General features: G+C 39.3%; 1 protein-coding gene across 2 annotated transcripts in view; it reads left to right on the forward strand.

Annotated features, from left to right (window-relative positions):
* The first annotated feature begins 322 nt into the window (after positions 1-322).
* The window catches only part of LOC107989428 (furin-1-like), a 64573-nt gene continuing 39191 nt past the window's right edge, over positions 323-25704 (forward strand). For both annotated transcript variants that reach the window (XR_003051517.1, XM_025061650.1), the window contains exons 1-5: positions 323-799; positions 2885-3057; positions 4932-5147; positions 6356-6459; positions 16506-16619. Coding sequence is in view for 1 of the 2 variants with exons in the window: in XM_025061650.1 (XP_024917418.1) it covers positions 3004-3057; positions 4932-5147; positions 6356-6459; positions 16506-16619 (488 nt within the window). In the remaining variant the exon portion in view is untranslated. The remainder of the gene's footprint in view (positions 800-2884; positions 3058-4931; positions 5148-6355; positions 6460-16505; positions 16620-25704) is intronic.

Below are 25704 nucleotides of genomic sequence, written 5' to 3' on the forward strand. Positions count from 1 at the left end.
CTGCAACTCAGTTAATGACAGTGTACTGATGATAATAACAGTGATTCTGTGTCCATGTTTTTCTACCATTTTAGAACGTTAAATGCAGAAACAAACACAAGCATAAGGCAAAAAAGTATTTGTTGTCCCCTGTCAGTAAACCACAGGTCTGGATCTAGTCTTTGTGAAATGCAGAATAAATTCTTAATCTTTCTCACTGAAGAGCTACAGTATAAAGCATACACATAGATGGTGAATGAGGTGTGGACATACAGTAGGTGTCTGGTTACAATCACTTTAGTCATACACCTGATCTTGAACAGCACTTCATCCTGGACATTCTTTTATTGACTTACAGGAAATCCTCGTCAGTTTTGACCTCACTGCTACTTATGGTCTGGTTCATGACCTCATGCCTGTCCCCAATGAGGAGAACAGGTACTGCAGTCCATGTAGTCTTGGCTGTAAAAAGTGTTGAGTTCAGCAGATAAACACCACACCCTTTGTCTGTTTTGTTTCTGATGCCATACTAAACTCTGATTTATTTTTCCTATTGTGTCATATGAATTTTACTCACTTGATTTTCTTTCCTTCACCCTAATCATCTGCACCAGTCTTGTCACAATGTGTGTCCAGGTTTAACTCAGGGATGTTCTCGGGTCAGCACAATAGAAGGGGGGCTCACATCTTTCTCAGTGTGTGGCAAACATCTTTTTCCTTTTCTGTTTCAGTCACGGCACCTGCTGCGCAGGGGAAGTTGCCATGGAGGCCAACAACTCTTACTGTGGTGTGGGCATTGCCTTCAATGCCAGGATTGGAGGTCCGAACGAAAAATTTAATTTCCCCCTTTTTGTTGAGTGCTTTTTGTTTTTTTCACTTATTTTGCTCTCAAACAATATTCTAATTGGTTGTAAAGGGTTTTTACAAATGACATTTGAAGAAAAATGCAAAAACACCAAGCGTGTAACCTGGAAACAGGTTTAATAACATTGGTTTCTTTGGCAGCTTGTGATTTGACAATTTCTTTTGTTTTCCTCTGGTGTGACCTCGTGCTAAACAGTAGATTAGCATTTTATTATTTGCCCTTCTGCTTACTGCCAAAAAATTAAAATTAGAATACAGTGCATTTTGGGTATAGTATACAATATCTTTTTAGGGATTTATAATATTAAAATCAATATCTTAAGGTATTAATAAATTATTATTTAAAATATATTGTAAGAAATGATTCTGTCTTTCTCTGTTGAAGCCTGGAATCATAAAATTAAAAGCAGCTGAAGAAGAATTAAAAATATTCTGGTCTGGTTATAGGCATTGGCAGCATTGGCTGCTCTATCACATTAAGTTCATATTTTGTATGTGGATGTTACACTAAATACTTTGGTAAGTTTCTGATTAATACACACAGTGTGTGTTTGGATTAAAACACAAAGTAAACTGTTAAAGAAATCTTCTGGTCTGGAGAGCTCAAAATCAATGTTTTACCCTCAGCCATGATAAGGGGAATATATGAACATGAATCTTTCGGTTGAACTCCGACCCCTGCCCTGTGATCTTTCACCTTTAACCTCTGCACATTTCATTTGAGTCTGATGAGAGCTTCTTTTAAAATTGGCAAAGAAAAGAAAGGAAAAAAACAGTTTGTGGATGAAGACCAGAAACCTCCTCTTCACACTTTGTCTTAATGTCACTTCGTTGAGTCTATTTTATCCAGACTCATAACCAGAGTCAGGCAGACCGGAGATGAAAGGCCGCGACCCAAATAAAAGATGCATGTTGAACTACCCGACACTGTAGAGACCTGTGCTGGCCGCCTTCACCGTGAGAGATTGTGAGCTGAAGTTTTCATTTCAGCTCCTGTTTCTTTAGATGCTCCGTGTTTTGAAATATCTTTGTTAGATTTTCTCTTGTGATTTAAAGTATGTGATGAATGAGTGAAGTGAGGGGAAATCTAACAGAGTTCATCTTTTTTCTGTTTGGATCAGTGTTTTGCCATAGGAACATCACTTTCACTATTTCTTATTATACGATACACACACATTCTCACTGTAGCTTCACTGTGCTTAGAATCTTCTGTATAATCAAAGTATTTCAAAGAAAGTCTGCAGTAGTCGAACATGCAGGGTTTACATAGACTGTATTGTTTATGTTCCAACATTCTTTTCAAAGCTTTATCAAAGCTACTGTTGATCTAAAAAGAAGGAACCCAACCATCTCTGCACGTATACACTAATTATACATAAGTATAACAGTATGTTTTGGTGTAGTTTTGTGGACATATGGTTCTTTAAAAAAGGCTTGATGTGAAAATACTTCTGACATCTTCCATTTACACCTTTGATAAGGTGTAACAAACAACCTGAAACTATATGAAGAGATCTGAGTAGGCTGACAGAAGGGTGAGAACATGTGTAGTTGACTTTTTCTCCCACTAAAGCATCTTTAAAACAGTGAAAATACTTCGGCAGGAATCTAATTATACTTAATAATAATACTGTTACTGGACAGACTGAGATTGTTTTTACTTTTCACAACTCTGCCTCTTGTTTGTTCTTTCTTTCTTTTGTTCTGTAATTTCACATATTAAGACAACCATAGCAAACATCTAAGGTGTAAAAGAAACCAACGGCTAGATAGAACATAAGTTACTGCAGCAGTTGTCTGATAATCTACAGTTGATCAATGTGGAACATGGTCATATTTCAGTTCTGTGATCTTAAGTCATTTCAGCCTTTTTATAAAATATAAATTCATTTTAAACACATGAGCAGTATAACGTTATTTCTGTGACCTGTAGGTAAAGGATGTCCACCAAAATATGAACGAGAACAGTCAGAATCTGTAACCCTCACTAATTTTATTTTTAGAAACACTGATCTCTGCGACCTTTTTCTATTCTGTTCAGGTATCCATCTGCTGGGCGGCTCAGTCACTGATGCCATGGAGGCCACGGCTCTGACCTTCAACACTAACTTCATCGACATCGATGTGTGCAGTTGGGGCCCGAGGGACGACTAGGCTGAAATGGAAGGACCACGCAGCCTGACAGAGCGGTCCCTGCAGCTAGGAACTCACAAGGCAAGTTTTTATCCTGGAGTTCAGAGCATTGTCTGTCCAGTGTAAAAACACATCTGTCTGCAGAGCTCAGATTGGAAAGAATTACGATTATCTTGTCAGATTGACATGCCAATTCCCTTTTTTAGAAAATGAACTGGAATCTCTTGTAGAAAAGAGAGCAACAAAGATAATTAGGTTTTAATTGTTTAATTAAAAGGGATAACGTTGTCAGTTATCTGCAGCAGCAGAGTCGACTGTATGTCCAGAGAATGTTAGGAAACTGACTCCATAATGAGGCTCATGGAGCTGCCGCACGTTGGGACACAGCTTCTATGAGGATCACAGTCAAGAATCAAACGCATTTCAGTGAATAAAACTTTGTTGTTTTAGTTTCTTTATTTAAAGTTGAATTTTAAGTTCATCTAAATGATTTATTTGGGGCTTTGGAAAAAGCACTTGCTGTGAAAAACAGGTTAATTCTTTTGTCAGCAGAGATGGCTGCCCCAGGGCTTTTGGTCTAATTTGCTAACTGTGCTCTCATCCAAACAATGTTGCTATCTGTCTTCCAACTTCACTCAGTTTATTTGCACCACCTTAAAAGCCCATTTGTGTAGTTATGTGTTCCATTGGGTGTGGAATTATTACTTTTTACAGCTCTTTTGATTATTGTTCTGTGGATAAAGGTTCCTTTAGTTTGAGCGCCTTGTTTTTTTATATGATGCTTGTGAGCTCAGCAGAATATGCTGCTCACATGCTGTTGCATCTATTCACTGCTGTTGTTCAGCACTTTTCTCTCACAGTTAAGAACATTAGAAATGGTAGGTTTTACTCAAATCACAACATTTTTGTTGGTGGCAGAAGAGTAATAGTTTAATGGCAGTGTCATGTGGTGAGGTTCTTGGCAGGTGAGGCACTAACTCAGAGACAAAAAAAATAAAGTGATTAATTGTTTATTTCAAACTCTAATTGGATTGACCAAATCTTGTAAGGGTCCATTTTATTTTTTCACTTCCATGGAGCTTCATATTTACCGTCAGCATCATCATTCTTATTATTTATTTGCAGCACTCAGGTGAAAAGAAGGACTTGTTTCCCTGTAATTTGAAGAAAACATAAATTAATTTTTTATTTCTACTTTTATCTATTAAATGATTCATTATTTTTTATTATAGGAAATCAGTCAGACAACTACAATAAAAAAAAACAGTGACTGGTGAGGGTCTGCCTCACCTGCGTCCCCTGACCACATGTCAATGATTAATGGTATTGTACTGTAATTGCTGTTGCCAACATTCAGCAAATGATTCACTTCACTTTTTACACCTACAGGATGTTCTATAATTACAGCATAAATGTTCAGTTGATTTCAGTTTCATTTTCTACACTAGATTTGGCTGAAATTTTTGCACCAAAATAAATGATCAATTAAGCTTATAAGATTTTCAGTTTGACATTGGATTTATTAAGTGCTAGACAGAAAACAGACACATTTTTTTACAAATTGATGTCCTGGGATCTTACATCTTTGAAAAACCGGCATAACTTTTGCTACATTATGACCAGTTTCCTACAACAGGAAATTGCTTAACAACCTGTAAAGAAAATGGGAAAGTAGAAAAGAAATAATGATTGCAGCATCTCTGCAAATTAATACGCAGCCTCATACCTTTTAAATTATTAAAGATAACAGATAATACTAGCAGGGTCCTACGTCCTGTGTTATATTATGACATTTTTGGATTAAAATAATCCATTTATGTTACCTGGTATAGTGTGAACACCTTTTTTTTCATTGAACACACATACATTCATTTTGTAAGTATTTGTAGACCCAATGGGAAAGATCTGCGTGAAATTCACTTTTCCCTTTCTCATCCTTGTCTTTGTACATGCAGGGTCGAGGTGGAAAGGGCAGCATCTTCGTGTGGGCGGCAGGTAACGGCGGAGTGCGGCACGACCATTGCGGAGCAGACAGTTATGTTAACTCCATCTTCAGCATCGCCATCGGCGCCGTCACTCAAACCGGGGGGCCCGCCTACTATGGCGAGGCTTGCCCGGGGGTCATGGCTGTCACTCTAACAGGGGCGAATGTGGGAGGCTCGCTACCTTTGGTTAGTGTGCACCACCTAATGCATAACAAAGTTTATTGTTAATGAGTTCACATCTCTGTGTGCAAGTGTTTGTGTGTGTGCCAGCGGCCCTGCTCTTTGACTACTGAGCGCTGTGCAGAGCCTGTTAAAGAGCAGTCACCTGTGTGATATTTATAGAGGCCTGCCAAATGACCTATCTAACTGCTGGTCTTAATCACACATGCAGGCTAACAAACACACACACACACCCATGCACATTTAAGGGTGAAAGCAAACAAGTGTTAATTGGAGGTAAAGTTAGGCTGCATTGGCTGAGATACAGTAGTTAGAGGAAGGATCCAAGGTGTTGATGGAGAAAGGCAAGGATGAAAAAAAATCAATGTCAGCTCCGCGGCTGCATAAAGGCCAATTTTATGTGTGTGATGTTACCTCGGTGCTGAGATGACTGCTCTTTTTCACCTCATATCAGGATGTGGTCAAAGCAGACACACGTTTTCTCTCAATTATTTTCACTGGTAGATTGCGTTGACAAGACTAAAAATAAAAGATCTGCTGCTCACACTCTCGCTGTTAATGTTACCACTAGTTTGACTCGTATTCCTTAATTCCTTGAAAGTACTGATTTTCTGAACTAATAGGATCTGTTTCTTTATCTTCTTACTGCTCATCATTTTGTCTTTTCCTTCAGGAGGCCTCTCCAAAGATTTTTTATTCATGATTAAGTATTTTTCTTCAGCTCCATCTAAAGCAGGGGTCTGCATCCTTCATCACCAAAACAGCCATTTTTTAAAAAAAAAATTACCATAAAACTTAGAAAGCCAACTATCTAAACATCTTAATTATGGCAGTAATCCAGTGTGTTGTTCTTTTGATCTTGTTTTTATAGCCTGTCCATCCTGGTCAATTAACAAAAGTCTTTGCATCACAAACAGCACAACCTCCAGCTAAACTGATTTCCTGTGTGAACGGTGCCAATGTCTCTAAACCTTACATCACTGCAGCATTTCATTGCATTTCCTTTCATTTTCTCACATTTCATACATTTATTACCTCTACTTATCACTTCAGCTACGTAACATCAAGTATTGAAACCCGGTTTCCTCTCCTACCTCTTCTCCACTGTCACTTTCATTCTTACCATTAGATATAACCCTTTTTAAAAGTCTTCCATGCATCCAGAGTTCTGTCTTTATATGCAGCTTGTTATACTTGATTGTTGTTGTTTTCAGGTGACTGTAACCAACACCGGTGATGGATGTGTTACTTACTTTCCAGGAACATCCAGTGCTGCTCCGATTGCTGCAGGAATTCTGGCTCTGGTCCTAGAAGTGATGTGAGTTTTTACCTGACCATTCACACACCGCACAATTCACTGACACTGCAGCGTGTGTGTGACAACAGCAACAACAACAAAAACACATTAAGGCCCTAAAACATTTGTGTGATTTGATTTGTTGTCAGTTTTTTTATTATTTATGACACTTTGAGTCGCTAGTGTTATCTTTTACTTTATTCTTGGCATTTTCAATAAGAAAACATATGCTTTCTTGTGTACAAAAAGCTTGTTGCCTTTTTCTCCAATATGCAATTTACACTTTGTATTTGTCATCTCTGTGCATGACAACCATATAGAAAGGCATTTCCATTGCACTGTGTTTTGTGTAGACAAGCAGTTTCTGTCTCACACAATTGCAGGTTATGAAAGTTTGTGATTTTGTTGCTGCGTTGCTGTTACAAAAAGTACCAGCAGAATTACAAACTTGACAAACTTCGCAGACGCTAATTTGTCAGACTGATTAACTATGTTCCTGAGCATGTGTTATACAGAGGTTGTCAAACAATTATTTTTTTTCTGTTGCAGTGAAGCTGTAGATTTATAACCATTAATAATGATTATAAAAAAAACTCCCTAACTATGACTTGTTTCTGTATTCCACTGTAAAAGAAGGACTTATTACAGCGGGTGTTTGTTTCACTGTTTTTATTTGTCACTTATCCAAATGAATGAATGAATTATTAATATGGAAAAGTGTCTCAAAGTACACAGCTAAATGCATCACGACGTTGTCGTGTAAGGTTTTGACAGCCCCAGTTCAATATGTTAACCAAACTTAAACTGTCTTCATTTGGTATAAGACACAATAGACAATAGATTACGCAGTTGAGACTCCACTTGCCTACTGGAGTGTCTGCCTTCACCGACTGAGGCAGGTGCAGTGTGAGGCGGGGTGGCCTGTGGGTTATTGAGTGTGTTATCAACAACTACCTGCCCCATTTACACATGGGCTTAATAAGACATTACAATGCCTGTGTGCGGTAAAGAGGTGTAAGTCTGAAGTCTATTTAGTGTCCAGTTGCACTGATTTAGACACTGCAGTTCACGACTACAGCTCCTCTGTGTAAAGTCTTGTTAAGTACGGGGTTGCAGTGAACGTGTGAAATCACCATTAGTCTTGCTTCATTAACGTCTCAGTTGGGAAAAAAAAGAAGAAAACTCTTTCACCGACTGCCACCGTTCCTGTCCTTTTTTTCTTACACACCTTTTTTGCAAAAACAAATATATTAGATTGATCATCGTCATGCAGTGCATGTCATTACCATTCCTAATACACCTAAGATATTTGCTGGTGTAATATTCTTTTAAAAAAGCAAATAACTCAGAGAAAAAAAAATTGCTTTTCATCAATTGTACAGGGAAATGGTGACAATAAGTGTTAAATAAATATGATATAGCCTATCATCACCACCATATATTTTTAAGTTGCTCCTTTGTTTTAGATTATCTTCCTTCTCCCACCTTTTCTCCCTCTATTTCTGCCGGTTATTCCTCCTTTTTTTTCGCCTTTCCCTCCTTTGTCTCCTCTGCCATTTCCCCAGCTCCCCTTTTCTTCATCCCTCTTAACTCGCCAGCTGTCGGTGTGGCCTCAGGCCTGGTGTTTTGTGGTGGTATCACCAACGTCTACGCCTTCTTCATGTTATGGATGGTACGAGAGGCTGGCTTTACTGCTCCAGCTGTCATGCCACGGCGTCTCAGTCTCAGTCGCTCGGCTGTAAAATGGAGCGTGGGTCCCCTGGGCGAGGCGACTCCCAGGACATTACTGTTAAAGGCTTTGTCGTGACCCGCTGCTACTGACTAAACTATATATCACCTCTCCAGCTCACGTCGGCAGTATTCCGCTCACGTCTTTATGGTGTGGTGCTCTTGTTCCCTCCCTCTCTCTTTGTCTGTTTTCACACACTTGTTCATTCTATGTCTCACACTTTCTTCCCACATTTCACATCAGCTCACACACTGATATATGGTGCCAGAATACAAACCTAAAGGTTTGTCTTTCCTCGTATTCCCATTCATCAGAAACAGTCCACCTCATCCATATAATCCACAGGCACCAATGCAGTCAGCAGTCCACTGACATGAGACCACATATCAAATGAAGTATATTTTAGTGATTTTGGTTCAGTGAACTCTTCCCCACCAGCAGGATTTCATCATGTAAAAGTAGGGGTTATAAATGATGGATACAGGTTACTGTGGGTGTGGGTTTTTTCTTTTTTTTTTTTTATAAATCAGAGATTATAAAATAAAGTTAATACTATTTTGCAACCAGTTTTGCATTGCTGTTGTTAGCTACAAATTAAAATAACAAAATCAACTAATTAAAATTATATATAATATATAGAGATTTGTGAGTGATTTTTTTTTTTATTATTGTTGGTTTACCATGCTGCCAGCGTGACAGCCTCCAGTTAGACTGTTGGGTCGGTAAACTAGTAATTAGTTCTCATTCATTAGACAATACCTACTTATGTTTTCTCCTAATGCCAATAGAATGTTAACACATATAGATCCCGCCTAGCTGTAAACAACACACAACATGATGTAATTTTTCTTATTTTGTTTTTAGATGCTCTAGTAATCCCAAGAGGGGTATTACTTGTACTTATTTCATCCTGACCCAATTGACCTGATTAGGTCATACATTGCAAAAGTAAATCCCCCTATGGGAAAGACATATCCACTCCAACAACACACTTCTAGGTGAAAGTCCAGTTGTCAATCACAGCTACTGTATGTGACTTCCACTACTGTTGTTACTTTTTCCGTTCAATTTTTTTCTATCAAGGCAGACCTACGAATATCCATTTTTTAAATCTGGAACATCTGTGTGTTATGAATCAAATCTACAGGAAATGTAATCTAATTTTTGCATAGACCTTTAACCATACTTCTGATGCATATTAAGTTCTCTCAGCTGCCTTGTGTTTTTTTAACAGTGAAACTTTTACATTTTGTACCTTCATCCATTTTAATGTGCAGAATGAGCTAAATTACCCGTACAGTAATAAATGTGATTCAGCTCTAGTGGTGAACCTAGGATAATGGACTTGTACCTGCTAAACACCATTATAATCAGGCCCATTATTAGCATGATAGCATGGTGACATTAACACAAAGACTATCAAGGACACACTGTATACTGGCGATACAGGCTATGACATCATTCTGCTGCAACAAGCACCTGAAAAACGCAATAGTAGAAAAATAGAGTCTGCTTCAGAGCTTGGTGGCGCTCAGGTCAACTGTGCCTTTCCCTCTCATAAATATTCATTCACTGCGAGAATGAGGAACCATCGTATGCAGTAAGTGAAGGATTATGAAATACCATGGATGTGTGGAAACTGCAGGTAAATATCCAGTGTAATTTTCCCTTTGAAAGCAGGTGTATAGCAGGTAGAGCATTTGCTTGCATATAGGAAACTTATAGAGAAAATTACAGCAGCTATCTTTGCTTTTTGTGGTGGTTGGTGGCAGCTCTATTATGTACAAAGGGAGGCCCACTCAATTGTGCTTTTATGCCACTATCTGCAAATTATGGATAGAGGGCGATGATGTGCGTTCATTATGTGATTAGCTGCAGGTTTGGTACATCCAGTGTAAAATAGAGAGGCATTGCATGTGGTTTTTCTGTGACCTGACACAGAGGATTTTTCTGCCGGCAGAATATATACATCTGCCCTCTGGTCTCAGTCTTCTGTTAGTATGATTGAGCAACCTGATGGAAAAGGGGAAATAGGACAGAAACATGTGAGGGGAGGATGAACAGCCAAGGTCTGTGGCAGCAGCTAATACAGAAATGATGCTTTTAAGCATGAAGCTATCAATTTTCTGATATTTTTCATTTAAAGCTGCTGACGCAAACAACAGGTTCTACATGAGAGCAGCATGTGCTGATGTCTCTGTTATGACTATACTTTAATTGTGTGAGGTTTTCACTGCCTGCCTGTTTCTCTGATGCTATGCTGGCCTGTCGGTCTCTGTGCTTCCATCTGTCTCCATCCATCCGCTGTGACAGCTGTCCAACAAACCGTCCCGGCAAATCAATCCTTCACTCATCTGCTTTGTCACTCTCTCTGTTTGTTCACTTTATCATGATGTCAGTCTCTCTGTCACTTTATCTCTGTTTCTCTTATCCACTCACCAACAGGTCTGCCAATTCCTCTAAAAGGAGCCTGACATGTGATTTTATTTGGCTGCATTTTCTTAGGCATCGATGTTTCAGTTAGTCCTGAGTATTTTAGACTGTCCATCCACAGATTTCGATCACCACTGACCTCTTCCTAGTCTCTATATTCTATTATCAGCTCCAGGCTTTAGAAAAAAATTAATACAGAGGAATAATCTGAACAAGTTTGTAATTTATTTACATTGGAAAATCACTGCAGGAATCTCTGAGTCAATAGAACATTGACCATGTGCCACTTTCAGTTGAAAAGCTACATATTTAACCTCTAATAATAGGAACCAGTGAAGCACTAGGTTAAAGTAACAGAGAATCAAAACAATTCTACATGGAATGTAAGTAACATGCTTTGGTCAGAAACCAGACGATTGAGCATAACTAGATTTTTTATTGTATAAAAGCCTTGTTCTGTAGGGCCAGTTTCTGTGCCTTTACCTTTAAATGCTAATTAGCCACAGAGTGCTCTGCTCACCTCTCCTACTGTGGCACTACATTTGACCTCTCACAGCCTAGTTTTCAAGAGGTTGGTTGATTTATTATGTTAGGCTGAGACTAAATTTTGGAGAGGTAGACTCTCTAAACTATTGAGGTTGAAGATGTTGCTGGTAGATGTGCAGTAACCCTGTGTTCAGACTGACTTCAACACATTTGTCAAACTCAGGCTCGGGGGCCAAATCTTGTACACATACATAAAAATGTGCATAAATTCAACATGTAAATTGAGTTCCCTCACCATTGATATATCTGCCTGTTCAAACAGTTACTGTAATACACCGGCCCCAATGAAGCCATTCACAATATGAACTGCCCATTCGCTCACAGTCATGCAACATACACACACACACACACTGTTTTTTTAGTGTGGGTTTACTCATTAGGGGCAAATATCAGGCCTATGCTGGCCGAGTGTATTTAAAGGCAATTGCAGGCATGCAGTTATAGGACTTGGCCTAATTGATAAACCCATTAGTTACACTTGTTCAGATAACATGGAAGCAATCGCAGTCTGCTCACAGTGGCTCCAAATGGGTTCACTTAGACTTAGAGTGCAGCACATTAAGAGAAGATTACAGAGGGATGTGCGGCGTCTAAGCAGTCCATGCCTCGCTACTGTGAGATTAATAGAGACAAAGTAGGGACGGAGATGACAGCAGCATTGGATGCTGAGGCTGAACGGGCCCGGGAACGCTGAATGTGTGTGTAATTGTACAGCAGTGTGTGATGTGGGTGCCTGTGTGTTAGTACATTCAAGCTGCTCCTTATTACAACCATGTGTGGTAGTTTCACTACCTGTCCTCCAAGGCTGCACTGTTGTTTGGAAGAAGATCGTAATAGGAAGTGTCCAAGCAGAAGATGTGCTGCCTGCTACTTGTTCTGTTCTATAGCACATTAAACCCTGCTGACTAACAAGCTCCACTCTTGTTGATGCCATAGTAATTGTTAAAAGAAAAAGACAAAGTAACAATAAGGTACATGAAACCTGCTGAGCTTCACTGAAGAGAATCTAAAACAATAAAATTGTTACAGACAGGAAACATCATTATCATAAATCACCTCTTAACTGTTTCTAAGATAAACTGTATCATAGTTCATGTTAAATTTGGAACCTTTAAAATTGATTCGACTGAGATGGAATTAGTTAGACAGTAAAAGGTAAAGGTAGAGGTTTGTAAAACAGCATGAATTGTTCTTTAAAAAAAACTGCAACATTGATTTCAAATCTCCAGCAAGTGCAATTACTTTTTCCCATTTTTTGCGCTACACTTGATCACACCTCACTGTGGACAGTGTTACTTGAAAGTTGTTTATGCTGCACAGTGTTTTTCCATTTCAAAACACATATATCTACCTGCCACAATTTCTCTTTCTGTCCCAGAAATAAAATGTTTTGCCATATTTAGGAATGTTGATTTATCATGATTAATCGTGATTAATCATGATAAATTAACATCATCATCGATCATGGTTAGTCATGATTAATCCACAGCCACTCTGGGACTAATATGATTAACAATTTTAATGGACTGATCGCTGTACAGTGATATATGTATATATTCTCTCTCTATATATATAAACTGTGTTATACTGTATATATAAAGTATGATTAAAAAACATGTCAATATGTTTTGCAACCAAGTTTTAATGGTTGTTTACAGAAGAGACTGGACTTTGATGCCTTTTAACAACTGCTAACAGACAGTGATCTCCTCTGGGCCCTGATTCTTCTTCTTCTTGTAACCCTTCCATCTTTCTGTCCCCTATATTGCCCATCTCTCAGACTCACTCCCCTGGGCTGGACACTTTGTCCTTGCACTCTCTGACTCCTCCTCCTCCTCCTCTACCTCCTTCTCTGCCTGGACCAAGTGTGAATGATGAATTATTCGTGGGCCATGCTCTGAGGGCCCAGGGCTGCTTATTCCTGCACACAGAGGACTAGCATTGATCCGGCCTGTGGTTCAACTTAATTGGAAACCCAGTTACAGCGGCTGCCGACATCCACTCACACATACATACATGGAGTGCCTCTACACACACACACACACACATGCAAGCATTCACATTCAAACATGAAATCCATGCATGTATAGGTGCCTAATACAAACACCAGCGTAATTACACAAACACAGACAGAAAGCTGCCGTGCACTCTCTGTAATTATTCATGCATTAAAGTGCTAATGAATTAACTTCTGCCTTAATATCAGCTGATGTTTGTTTTATGATTTAACAGTCCAAACACTGAAATGTTTACACTCATCTTCCACATTGGCTTCATACACAAAAAATGGCCTCTGACATTCAAACTCTGAAAATGTGTCTGCTACAAACAAACACACACACACACACTCACACACTTTATAGTCACTATGCTTGCATTTAGAGCAGCGCTAAAGAGGAGTAACAGTTCACAGTGGAGCAATATGAAGGTCCAGGGTAATCGATTGGACTGAGACACTGACTATCATACAGCTAATAGATAACATCAGGCACATCGCAGCGGCACCGTCAATGAGGCCAAATCCTATTAACTGGGGATTTGTAAACAGTTGTGTGCTCACTGTGAAGGCTGCTGTGCAGCTTTGTGGACCTTGGAATAGAGGATGAAGGCTCTGAGGGTCCGGAGGAGCCTCATATGTTGATGCAGTCTCGCCCCTGCAGCACACATGGGGTTGTGTGGGGCAAATAGGCTTTTAATATGTACATGTGAAAATGTTTTCATGTCTTCGTTACGTCGCAAGAAACATAGATTATATATACAAATTATATTTTTATTATTATAATGTTTATGTTACTGTAAAATAACAGAAGATGGTTGCTTTTTTTTATCTGTATTTTAACAATTCATTTGCAATACCTGCCGCCACCAAAGAACCCATTTGTTTGACCCTTATTTCAACATTTGGAAGTGTTTCATTTCTTTCATATTCTAAAATAATAGTCTGCTTATTATTATTATTATTTTCTTCCCATTTCTATAAAAAAAACACATAATATCTCAATTGAACTGAAAAGCCTCCAAAGACATAGGCTGTGAAATTAAGGCAAATATTACTAAAATCACTCACTTGTGCCATGAGACAAGGACAAGTTATATTTTTTATGTGGCTTGGATGTTTTTATTTCTTACATAATAATGGATTGCGATCTAAATTAGTGAATACATTGCTGTTGTAGAAGAGAGTGTAGATTCTTGTAGGGAGAGAGAAGGATGGCAGTGAACTGTAAACTGGGTCTCAGCCATCAGTGTTTCAAAAGAGCAAAATGACTTCTCCAAACTATATACAGTAGATCTGTGTCACAGACGACGAGGGGAGAGAAAAGCCCACAGTTCAATAATTAATTCCCGAGTTGAGGGTTTTGGAGAGCCGCTGATTGGGCACATTTTTTATTTTTTATTCTGTTATGATACAAAGAAGGCCGTTTGAAGTAATTTGTCCCTCAGAGATCGGCTTGGAATACGGTACATGCTTTGATTTAGCAAAGCAAATCTAATTTTGTTTGCTTTATGCAAACCATTCGGGGCCGCGGGGCTTTCGCTGATTCCACCAGAGGGGTTGATGGAGGTGGGGGAGCACACACAGCAGAATCCTGCTGCTGCTGCTGCTGCTGCTGCTGCTGCTGCTGCTGTTGCTGTTCCTGATGCTGAGAACGCACACACACACATACAAGCAGTGAGCAGCAACAGTTCAAAAGTACAAAGCTTGTTCCTTCTACACACACACACACACACACACACACACACACACACACTCCGAGTTGCTTTGAAATCAAAGCTTAAAATAATTGTGTTTGTGTTGTTTGTGTTGCTTCATTCTTTCTGCCTATTATTAGTGTTACTGGTTTTGTTCCTATCATGTTGTTACAGCGGCCTGCCCTCACTGCTTGCCAAGGTTTTGTTTTAAGCTGCTAATGAAAGCATCTCTCCTTACTTTTTTGTTCTGCTTTGTGTTTTTGTCCAACCCGTGAAGGGAATACATCTGTTTATATCTGCGCCTGATATTTTCCTGAGATGTCCAACACCCCACAGCTCAGTAATGAAGAGGCCACTTATGATTCTCTCTTTGTTGCACATCTTCCTGTGGATATTTGCAGTTTAACAAACGACAATAAATAACACTTCAGCAGAAAAATTAGCAAAAGTTTACCAAAGGTGGGAAAGAAATGGGTAAAAAAATGTCTAAGAATAGCTGGGTGTTCAAAAATATTTGGATTTTAGAATGCTATTGTAAGAGATTTAAGTGAAAAGTCCAAAAGGTTACCTGAAACATAGACCAGAAATATCCGTATTAGATACAAAGTTAGCTAAGAACTGAATGAGAGATGTAGAATCACCATGAAATCATAAATCTAAAAATTTTTATAAATTTGTTTATATTGTTCCTGTATTTTCCTAAAATAAAACAGCTAGCAGCATGCTAATGAGGAGGCCGTGTGCAGTTCCCTCTTTGTTCCACATTTCCCAGCAGATATTTGCCAGTGAAACAATCAGTGATACCAGGTTGATCAGACATGCAGGATGAGTGACAGTAATGTCTTTAGTCACAGGGATTTAACGGCGTAGTCCACCTTTAACTACCTTTGTTTTCTTTGCGTTGCAGAAATGATGGGTCCATGTACAGATGTTAAGGCACACAGTGGAGACAGTTTTTCACTGACAGAAAAAAGCAGCCCAGAATGGGTGGCAGAGCAATTTTCTTAGACTCTATTCAAGTCATTTTCTTTGGGAACAATAATGAGTGGATAAAGCAGAAAAACCCAATTTCCTTTATGCTTTTTATATCCAGTAAAAACCCTCGTTGACGACCCTTTGGTCTTTTGTTACAGAAAACTGAGCTAATATCCTCCAGCTCTCTGCGCCGTTTAAAGGTCTTAATTGGATTCCATTAGTATATTGCTTGACATGACACTTGAGTCTGCTCTATTAGAATTCCCCTGCCTGGGATTAAAAAGAAGACTATTTCTACATTATACTCTCTGGGCTCTTTTGTTAAAGTCTCAAATATTCTTTGTTCGATTCACAGATTTTTAGTGATGCAATTATTAAACCCTTAAGCTTGACTTAAACAGGTGCTTTAATGTTTAAAGGGCCTTCTGTACAAGACAGTTTGTGTATCAGTCAAGTCTTGTTATTATATCGTTACAGGCATGGCTAATGGAATGCGTTGTAAACCACGTAGAACTGTGTTCTGGCCTATTTCTCCTCACACTGAAGAAAGTTGTGTTGAGATCCCCTCAGGTTTCCTTCACAGCTCTACACAGAGTTAGAGCATTTCCACTGTGGTTTGATTTGGTGTAGAACAGGGAGGCAAAGGAAGGATGTGTTTGATGATATTCCCTTTTATGTGTCTTTGCTCTAGTCCAGAGCTGACGTGGAGGGATGTTCAGCATCTGATCGCCAAGACAGCAAAGATTCCCGACCCCAAAGAACCAGGATGGAACATAAACGCAGCAGGATACCACGTCCATCACAGGTGCTGTCAGAGTCACGTGTTTTTTCTATTACTAACATTAATTACAATGAGAGTGTTCTTCATCACTTGACTGAATATTTTAAATACTTTTACTCTTTCTCTGTGCGTCAAGTCCGGCCGTGACTAACAGCCATAAGACACAGTGTCAGCCCACCTTAAAGTTATGAACAAACTCTCTCTGCTGAACGCCAAGAGTGTCTAAATTTAAGCAAAAGGCACAGATTTCATCATATTAAAAATATCTGTGGGCCAGTTGATTCCCCTTACAAACTTTAGATGCATCAAAAATACACTGGTTTAGTTCATAGTAAATACCTCTGGGTGATTCTTAACTTGTTTATTCTGGTCAAGCCATTTTGAAACATTTTCAAATTTTCTGCTGTGCTTAGAGCACTTCCTGTAAGGCCCTGAATTTAAAGAGAGATTTCCATTAATATAGCAGACATGTATTAGTTTTTAGTCAGACTTAAGAATAACTAAAATATGATAGGGTACAGCCAAACGTAGCTAAACGGTAGCAAATATATAAAGATGGAATTAAATAAATAATAGTTAAAAATTAGGAAGTCACAAAGCACAGAAAAGAATAAAATAACAAAAAGGTATTTTTAAATAGATTTAAAGTACAGTATATATATATATTATGCAATTGTAGCCCATGTTAAACAAAAAAACAAGAGAACTCATGTAGGCCTGAATTAGATTGAGGCGACCCATAATAGCCTCAAATGAGCAAAAATAGCCAAAAGGTAAAACAAAGTAGCATTAGCATAATTAGCTAAATGGCAGAGTGTATAAAACTAAGAATAAAAGTAAACAAAATACCTTCCAACAGCAGAAAAGCAAGGTTTGTTAACTTTGGTAAACTGTTTTAAAATTCAGGGTAAACTTTAAGCTAAAATGATGCTGGAGCCAAATGAAAATGTGACGTTAATACCATTTCAAACTTTCTCATTACTGCATATACAGTATAATCCTGGGCAACTATATAAATAATGATTAATGTTCCAGTGTGTGTACATATGTTTTCCCATTAGAAAATGTTGATGATAACGTTCCATACCATCCTACACAGACACACAGTGACACAGTGGTTGTGGTTTTGATTACAGTAATTATCCCTACAGGATATCTGACTGGGATAATTTCAGGTGAATTAAATGGCCAGCCTTTAGCTTTATAAAACGCAACTTTTAGCACGACTGTTAGCTTCACTTCATAAATGTTTTAACAGGAAAACAAAACTCAAATTAAGTGAGAGTAATGGGTGGAAACCGTATGTAAATGTGCATGACATTTACGCAGGTAAATGAATGTGTGATGATGGTCAACAATTCACACACACACACACACACACACACACTCTGAGTTCTGCCGAATGCCTCCACATCGACACACCTTCACACTCTCCTCCTATAAAGTGCTTTAACAACAAAAAGCAGCAGTCTGTTTTATGACAGTTGAGACAGGTGATCTTGTCCAGGGAGGAGTGTCATTGTAATCCTCTAATGTTATTATCACACCCACAGCGTGTCTGAGTGTCTGTACCTGCTCTGATTTATACACACTCAGGCTGAAAGAAATGGAGCTCCTCGCTCACTCATTGTATGATTGTATAATTCTGAGTGAGAGAGAGAGAGAGAGATGCACTCCTCCAGACATCGTATAAACACTTTTACAGTGCTTTTACAATGTCAGCCCAGCAATGACATATTGGTTATCACTCATATCGTTTGTGATGCTTTACCTCTGCTTTCTGTCTCACTCACCTTAAAAATTTCCGTCATTCATCCTATCTCTGTCTCCTCTCCGTCCTCGCTCCTCTCTTTGTAGTTTCACCTCCTGTTCTTCCTCTCCCCTTCCTCCGACACCCCCCGCCTTATTCTCTCTATTATTTCCCTTTCACTGCCTTCCTATTTCTTTTCTTCTATCCCTCCTCTTTCGCAGCATGCCGTGTCATAAAATAGATTGTAATTACTGTGTTGCTGTGAGAAGAATGGATTAATTAAAATATAATGATGCCGATCACACCAGTGGGTGTCTGCTGAAATCTGTCCATTTAGGGGCTGTGGCAGAGGACTTGTAATGTCCTGATCATACTGCTGCAGCCAGGCTAATTATGAAGAATGGTTTATGGCATGGACCGGGATGGATGGAGCCAGGCACAGCAATGAGCGCAGGGTCATTTAATATCAATGAGGTTGTTACGATACATTAAAAGCATTAAAGATATGATATCTGTAAGGGTGGGATCCATGTCCGAGCAAATTGAAGGTGATGTTTAATGCTTAGTGGAACAGTGCGTTGTGTGTGTGTTTCTTCTTCAGTAAAATATTCTGGTTAAAAATAGTTGACCTTGTGTTTAACATTGACATCAGGAAACAAATCCTAGTTTTAATGAGGCAGATTTCTGAGCCACTCTTTAAGGTCAGGGCTGAGATGGCTAAGGTTAGGCATTAGCCGCTAGGTTATCAGACGGGATAGGTTTTAGTCAGGCTGGCTAATTGAATTCAAATCCATGCAAAGTCATAAACAAAACAGCTGTAAAACTTATAACTTAATAAGGCTTAAAGTATCTCGATTGCAGGTCTTTGTTCCTGAAATGTTGGGCTGGAAAAAAGGAAAGGTCAAAGGTCTTTTAGGCATTAAAACCAAGCAGGGTTTGTTTCTTGTCAGTGAGTCTACCTGAGATTGAACAAACTTTTAGTCATTCTTTGTTAAAATGTAGTTCAGTTTGGTTAACGTTTGGGCATTTAGTGTAACACCTACACTGGGTAGTCTAAGTTTACTTGGTTCAACAAATATATGTGTACAACACTAAACTGACCAAACTCTCTGATGGATGCTCCTCTTATCCTCATCTTGAATAAGGTGACCTACTACCAGTATACCTAATTAATTAGTATTATTGTCAATAATTCCAGATAATCTTAATTTACATTTAGGTTGTTGTTCACTAGTGCATCGATACAGCATAATATGTGTATATATTGGCGTGTGTATGTGTGTGTTTGTGTTTGTGTGGGAGTCTGTCTTTGGAGATTTAAGGGCAAGCTGGGTGGGTGGAGAAGGGTCGTCTGCAACCCAGGGTTCCCATCTGTTTGACCCCTCCATATAGACTGGCAGCTCTGGAAAACTCTGATGTCAGTATGGGACCCCACCTCCACCCCTCCACCTCACAGCTCCCAGCACCATGACAACAATAAACATGTCAGCCACCACACGCCGGAGCAATCTGCAATCAGATTTACTGTGCATGAAATATTGTGCTGCTTTTATTGGCGCAAAGACTTGTCAGTCATAATTTATAGGCCGCTGCCAGTGCAGGCTGTGATGTCAGCCAGCTTGCAGCACCCTCAGGGAATCAGAAGGGGAGAGAGTGAAATCGATATGGGTGAGGAGTGGGGTTGTGTGCTGGGGGAGAAAGATATGAGGGCAAAATATATGTCTCTGATAGAGAAAGAGTGAGCGAGTGAGAGAAAAGGCGAAAAAACTAAGTGAAGATGGGCAAAAAGAGAGAGGGGAAGACCGTGCCCCCCATCGTACTCCTCGGTGTGATGAGTTCATCAGGATGAGTGAGAGAAAGTGTCACTTTTTTCATGAGCCTGTACAAATGGATCTCCCTCTCCTCGCCTCCTCTCTCGTCTTCCTTCCTCTCCTCTTCTTTATCCCGCAGCATCCTTTGAACACTGACACCTATTGATCAAATGGTCGACAGAAAGAGGGAAAAAAAATTAATCTGAGATTCACATCTCTACTCCAAGCCTCTCTGACCCAGAAATAGAAAGTACAGAGTGTAGTGTGAGCGGATTTGCACTGGAGGAATGGCAGACGGAGCAGGAGTAGAAGCAGCAGCAGCAGAATGTCCAAACAGGCTTAATTTCATTTAATCTCTTCTGATAGCATAGGTGAAGCTACAGTGATCATCCTGTGGGAGATTGAGATGGAAAATAACAGCGCAGGGATAGATCAAAGAAACACTTCCCTCGCTGCAAAGACAAAGTGCATATCAAGGAGAATGTATGAGCACCCAGAAAAAAACTGGTAGTGGCATTAAAAAATGAGATAAGATTCAATCCCTCTTTTGAAAAATGATCCTCCTTTCACAGAGAACTATTAGAATGTTTACATTTGCAGCATTTTGTTCCATATCAAAATAATTAATTGCCTCCATTTTCAAATTAAAAGTACATTACAACACAATTAAGAATGCAAATGAGGCACGAGCCTGTCGCGAGGAAGCCAGAGAAGTAAAAGAGTGACTTTGTTGATGTATGAGCGTTTGTGTGGGTTTTTTGTGCGTTTGAGGTGTGTGTCCCGCCGCGATACCGTGCGCGAGTATTTAGTGTGTGTTGGAATCCGACAAAAATGTGTCACACTGCTGTTATTGAAGAGATAGACCGGGTGTTGCAGTGCTGAAATTACATCAGCGTGGGGAAATAAATCAGAGCTGTGCAGTAATAAACAACAGAGTAATTAGGTCATTTTCCCTCAGTAACTGATTGACCAGAGGAACAGATACTATGTTAGTCCCACTGTGTTAAAGGCTTCTGTCTATGGTTTAAAACACAGGGCTCTCACACACACATTTCTCCACCCGTGCCTCTCTTCCACAGGGGCTCTGACCTCCAACAGGGCTGTTCCGTGAAAGATGTCTACATCGCTCTAGATAGCAGGAACAGTAAAACATAATTTTGTCATAACCTTCCCTCTTTGGAGGGAAAACAGATATAAAAGTATATAGGCTGTGGTTTACTGCGAGTCCCCCTCACCCGGGCTGCCAGAAGCACGTGGGGCTGATGAATGCTGGGCGTCGTCCCACTTTTAATTGCTCGTAAATTTTTGATCCAGGGGAAACCGCCACCTTCTCCTTGTCCCTGAACGACATGGGCAACTCTGGAGGGAATAAGGAGAGGGGCTCAGTGAGGGGCTCAGGGAGGAGAGGACACAGGGAGACACAAAGACACGCAACCACACCATCGGCTGGACTACTGCTAAATACTATACACCGTGTGTGAGAATTGTGCAAGCAATATTGGCTTATAATGACGGTCCATCTTTGATGTGGTACTAGATGTTCTTCTCTGAAGATGTTACACATTGAAGGAAAAAAAAACACCTTTGATGAGATTGCAGTGTTTAGTTGTGTGAATTTCCAGGCTGTCAGTCCGTCGTACATCAGTGCTCAGACACTAGGAACAAACACTTTTAATTTCATGGCCAAAAATGTTCTGAGGGCTGGGACAAATCACTACTTTATAGAACAACCGTATGAGGAAAACACTCTTCTAAAGAATTCCTTTTTTATATATAGAGTTTGTAGGTTATGGCCAGATTGATCCTGAGTCTGATCTTTGTGTCAGATTATATTGTTTTGAATGAGTTTTAAAAGAGCTGTCCAAGGTGCTGCACCTCATCCTTTTCAAACATTTTTTTTATTTGTTATTTTTGAATAGCAGAATAGCTAAAATGGGCAACTGACCCTGCTCCCAACACGCAACAATATTCTTCATAGTCATCGAGGAAATGGTTTTGTAGCTAGACTAACTGTGTTGTTAAAGCTACACCACATATTGTACAAATTGTCAACACCGAGCACTTCCTGTGAGTGTAGTAATAAGAGAACCTCATTCTAAAATGAAACACTAACAGGATGATAAACAGGGGTCCAATCACCCGCATTTGCATATGCAGCTCAACTATTCTTCTTTTACTGCACAACAGTCCTTATTGACAGCGCCTGTACTGTGCTGACAGTAATGGAGATAAGATTGAAAAATGGGGTTTAAGAACTGTCTCTGTAGACTCGTGACTGTTGCCAAGTCTAACAGATGCTCATCTGATCAATTTCTTACCCTGTTTGTCTTTCTCCCAAGATGAAAGTAAGAGGAGATAAATATAGGTTTATCCTGCCATTTGCTTGTACATTGCAGTAAGGTCTGACACCCTGCTGAGGGTTTTGATTATTCCTCTTTATCTGTGCCTGGCTGTGTCTGGCATCAGATATCTGTGACTGTTTATTCATTTATTTCTTCTTTTTCCCATCATTTCTGTTCTTTCATCTGCCATCTTTTCTTTAGATGGTGTTTGTGGGTCCAGTCTTGTTTCATTGAGCCTTTTTGGCCTTTTTCACTCGCATTTTGGCAAATGAAGACACACAGATCGTCCTGCAGGTCAAACTCATGTGGTTCCAAAGGAGCTGTCCAGGGTCCTGTACATATCAGTGCACACAGGACATCCAGGACTGGAGCTAATCAGACATTTCTTTTCTTCTTCCTGCTGTTCCCTTGAGGACTTGTAGTAACAGAAGTCTACCTCCATCTTAACCTACCCCGTGGCTCTTTCACTGTTACACCAGCCATCTTCATGTCACTAATCCTTTTTGGCATCTTTATTTTCTATCCTACTCTTACCACTTGTATTGTATTTAGCCTACTTTCCTTCCTTACGTTGTCTTCTTAGTGTTGTACAGTGTGTTTGTATGACAGTGGTACTGAGTCTAACAGTGGGTTATGTACAGCACCATCACTGGTAAAGGTGATGCTCAATCTGACTGTTATTGTGTTTATCGGTGAACTATCATTGTCTAACTTACTGACAGCCTTGTTACACACTGACCAACACAGCCGCACAGCTGACTTGAAGTGGGCACAAAGGGAGTGAGATGGGTGAGCCTGGTCAACCCAATTACTCATTCTCTTAAAGGGCTATTAAAACATAATTGCCCAGCGATTTACAACCAAGTTAACGTGGCCTCAAGATAATTTATTATTTTCCATAAGCCCTTTTCTTTTGTGTGCCCACTGAATGAATGTGGATGGGGAGAAAGAGGCAGACTATAATTTCCTGAGTCACGAAGAAAGGCATGTTGGCAGCCCAGTGTAATTGTTTAAACCCCCCTGTCAAACACCTTCCAGTCACCCCCTTTTAATCCTTGTTATCACTCTCATTAGGCTGGGGTCAGAGGTCAGCCAGCTTGCTCCCTAGAAACCCAAACATGGAGTCAAAGAGCTGATTGGATGGATGAGGAGACTGAAAGGGCGGAGCTGTACTGGGGACTCTTTAGTTTTACACCAGCAGCTTAAATTGCTTTTGTTGCTAGTCTCATCTAAACCATGTGACTAACTTTAAATTAGGCAATACAACTGAAAGTTAACCAAATTATTTCTAAATTAAAAACAGATGGCAGCAAAGAAACAATGCATCAAAAACAAATGGAATTGTTACTGGGATTAGTTAATGTAAGTGAAAAGTAAGTCAACAGCATAGGAGCAATTATACATTAAGCCAAAAAAAAAAAAAAAGAACTGAACATTTGCCTAGAAATACAGTATATATCAATAGATAACAGTAAGTTACAAATATCAACTAAATTTAAAAAAAGGTCCAGAAAAAACAACATATACATATATTTTAATAATTTATTATTATCTTAGTTTATATTATAGGTTTATTGAGGTTAATGATGTCATCAATGTTTGGATAATAAAATAAACTGAATGTGTAGGATGTATATTGTGCTATAGTCACACTGGCCCTCTATACAATTCACCGCTGTGTCAGCGTGTCACCTTGTGTCCTCCATTTTTCTCATCACAATTACTGTGTTTCCTACAGGAGCTTTGTAGCCCGGACATAAACATGTCATTTTGGGGTATTTGTTGAAAAGACTGATGCTGTCTGACATGATTGCTTCACAATAAACTGTAACTATGGGCCATAATAAGCTGCTGATAAAATGACCTGTGGAGCAGATTTTATGGGAGCCTGGCTTTCTTTGAAGAAACACCTCTCACTTGGCTGTGTTCCCTCAAAGCTGCGTTCATAATTTACCTCCATGCCTTTCTCAAATTCTTTAATCCGCTCGGCTTCTACCAAACACACACAAACTTGCGATGTTTTTATATGAGACATCTGTGTCTGTATCAATACTTGTGTGTCAGCTTTCGCCCAGTAATCTGAGAGCACACAAAACTTTAATTACTTAAATATGTATCTTTAATAATTTTCTCCAGTGTCACTTTTTTTCCCCATATTCTTTACATAGCACCTGTACAATCTTTACTGTCTATACTATGTAAACAAACTTAATTATTTTCTTCCACTTTTTTTTTTGCAACGTATCAAATCAAACAAGTTAGATTGCGTCGCAGTACGACAGGCTGCCATACGTGTTTGTCAGAACACCAGTTGTGTGAGTTGGGTAATATACTTACACTGTGTTTATACAAGACAGGCCAACTCGAGAGACTAGAAGCTCCTTCCATCCTGACTTTCATTGTTTCGTCTTGTCCATTCATCTCTGAAATGACAACATTGCCACGTCCATGTACTGTAATGTACTTTATTCAAATATAGCCTACATTAGCAGTTTACAGCATCAGGCTCTTTCCTCTTAATTTTGCATGCATCAGGCCCGTCTGAGGTCTGTGGGGTGCAGGTCATTTCCAGGGTCACAGCATTGAGCATAATCGCTGACTGTTCTTGAAGCTGACATTTATCTAGTACGTCAGAGGACCACGCCATGTTTGCATTAATTATATCAACGACTATTACTGGGCTGACCCCGGAGTCATCCAAACATTAAAAAACCCAACCAGAATGACATTGGTTTTCCTGGGCTTTTAATGTAAAACAATCATCAGGACAAAATTTTTACACTTTTATGTTATCTGCCTAAGGCTGGTGAGCAGTTTTGCATGAAAAAACTCAAATAGCATATGACTCAGTCATTCATTTAAACTATTCCGGTGCTGTGTTGTCTCATGGATACTGATACCTGACAACACTGATCACAGTTGCATCATCAGGCTCTTAGGGAAAAAATCGGGTATTTTCTGTCTTGAGTTCTCATCTTTAAAAGAAACAATAAATAATCATGTTCTTCTTAACAAGATATTATATACGCTTTGAGAAAGAGACTGGTAACTGTTCTGGAACAGACTACCTGACATCTACTCCTACTGTAGGTTGGGCTCTTTTGTCATTTCTAGCAGACTAAGACTAATATTTACTCCTTGAGTAGTGCTTGAATATCTTAGTATTAAACAATTATACTAAACTAAAAGCATGTGTCGACGACCCT

Source organism: Cynoglossus semilaevis, chromosome 13 (genome assembly GCF_000523025.1).
Source record: "Cynoglossus semilaevis isolate Cse_v1.0 chromosome 13, Cse_v1.0, whole genome shotgun sequence".
Taxonomy (NCBI): Eukaryota; Metazoa; Chordata; class Actinopteri; order Pleuronectiformes; family Cynoglossidae; genus Cynoglossus; species Cynoglossus semilaevis.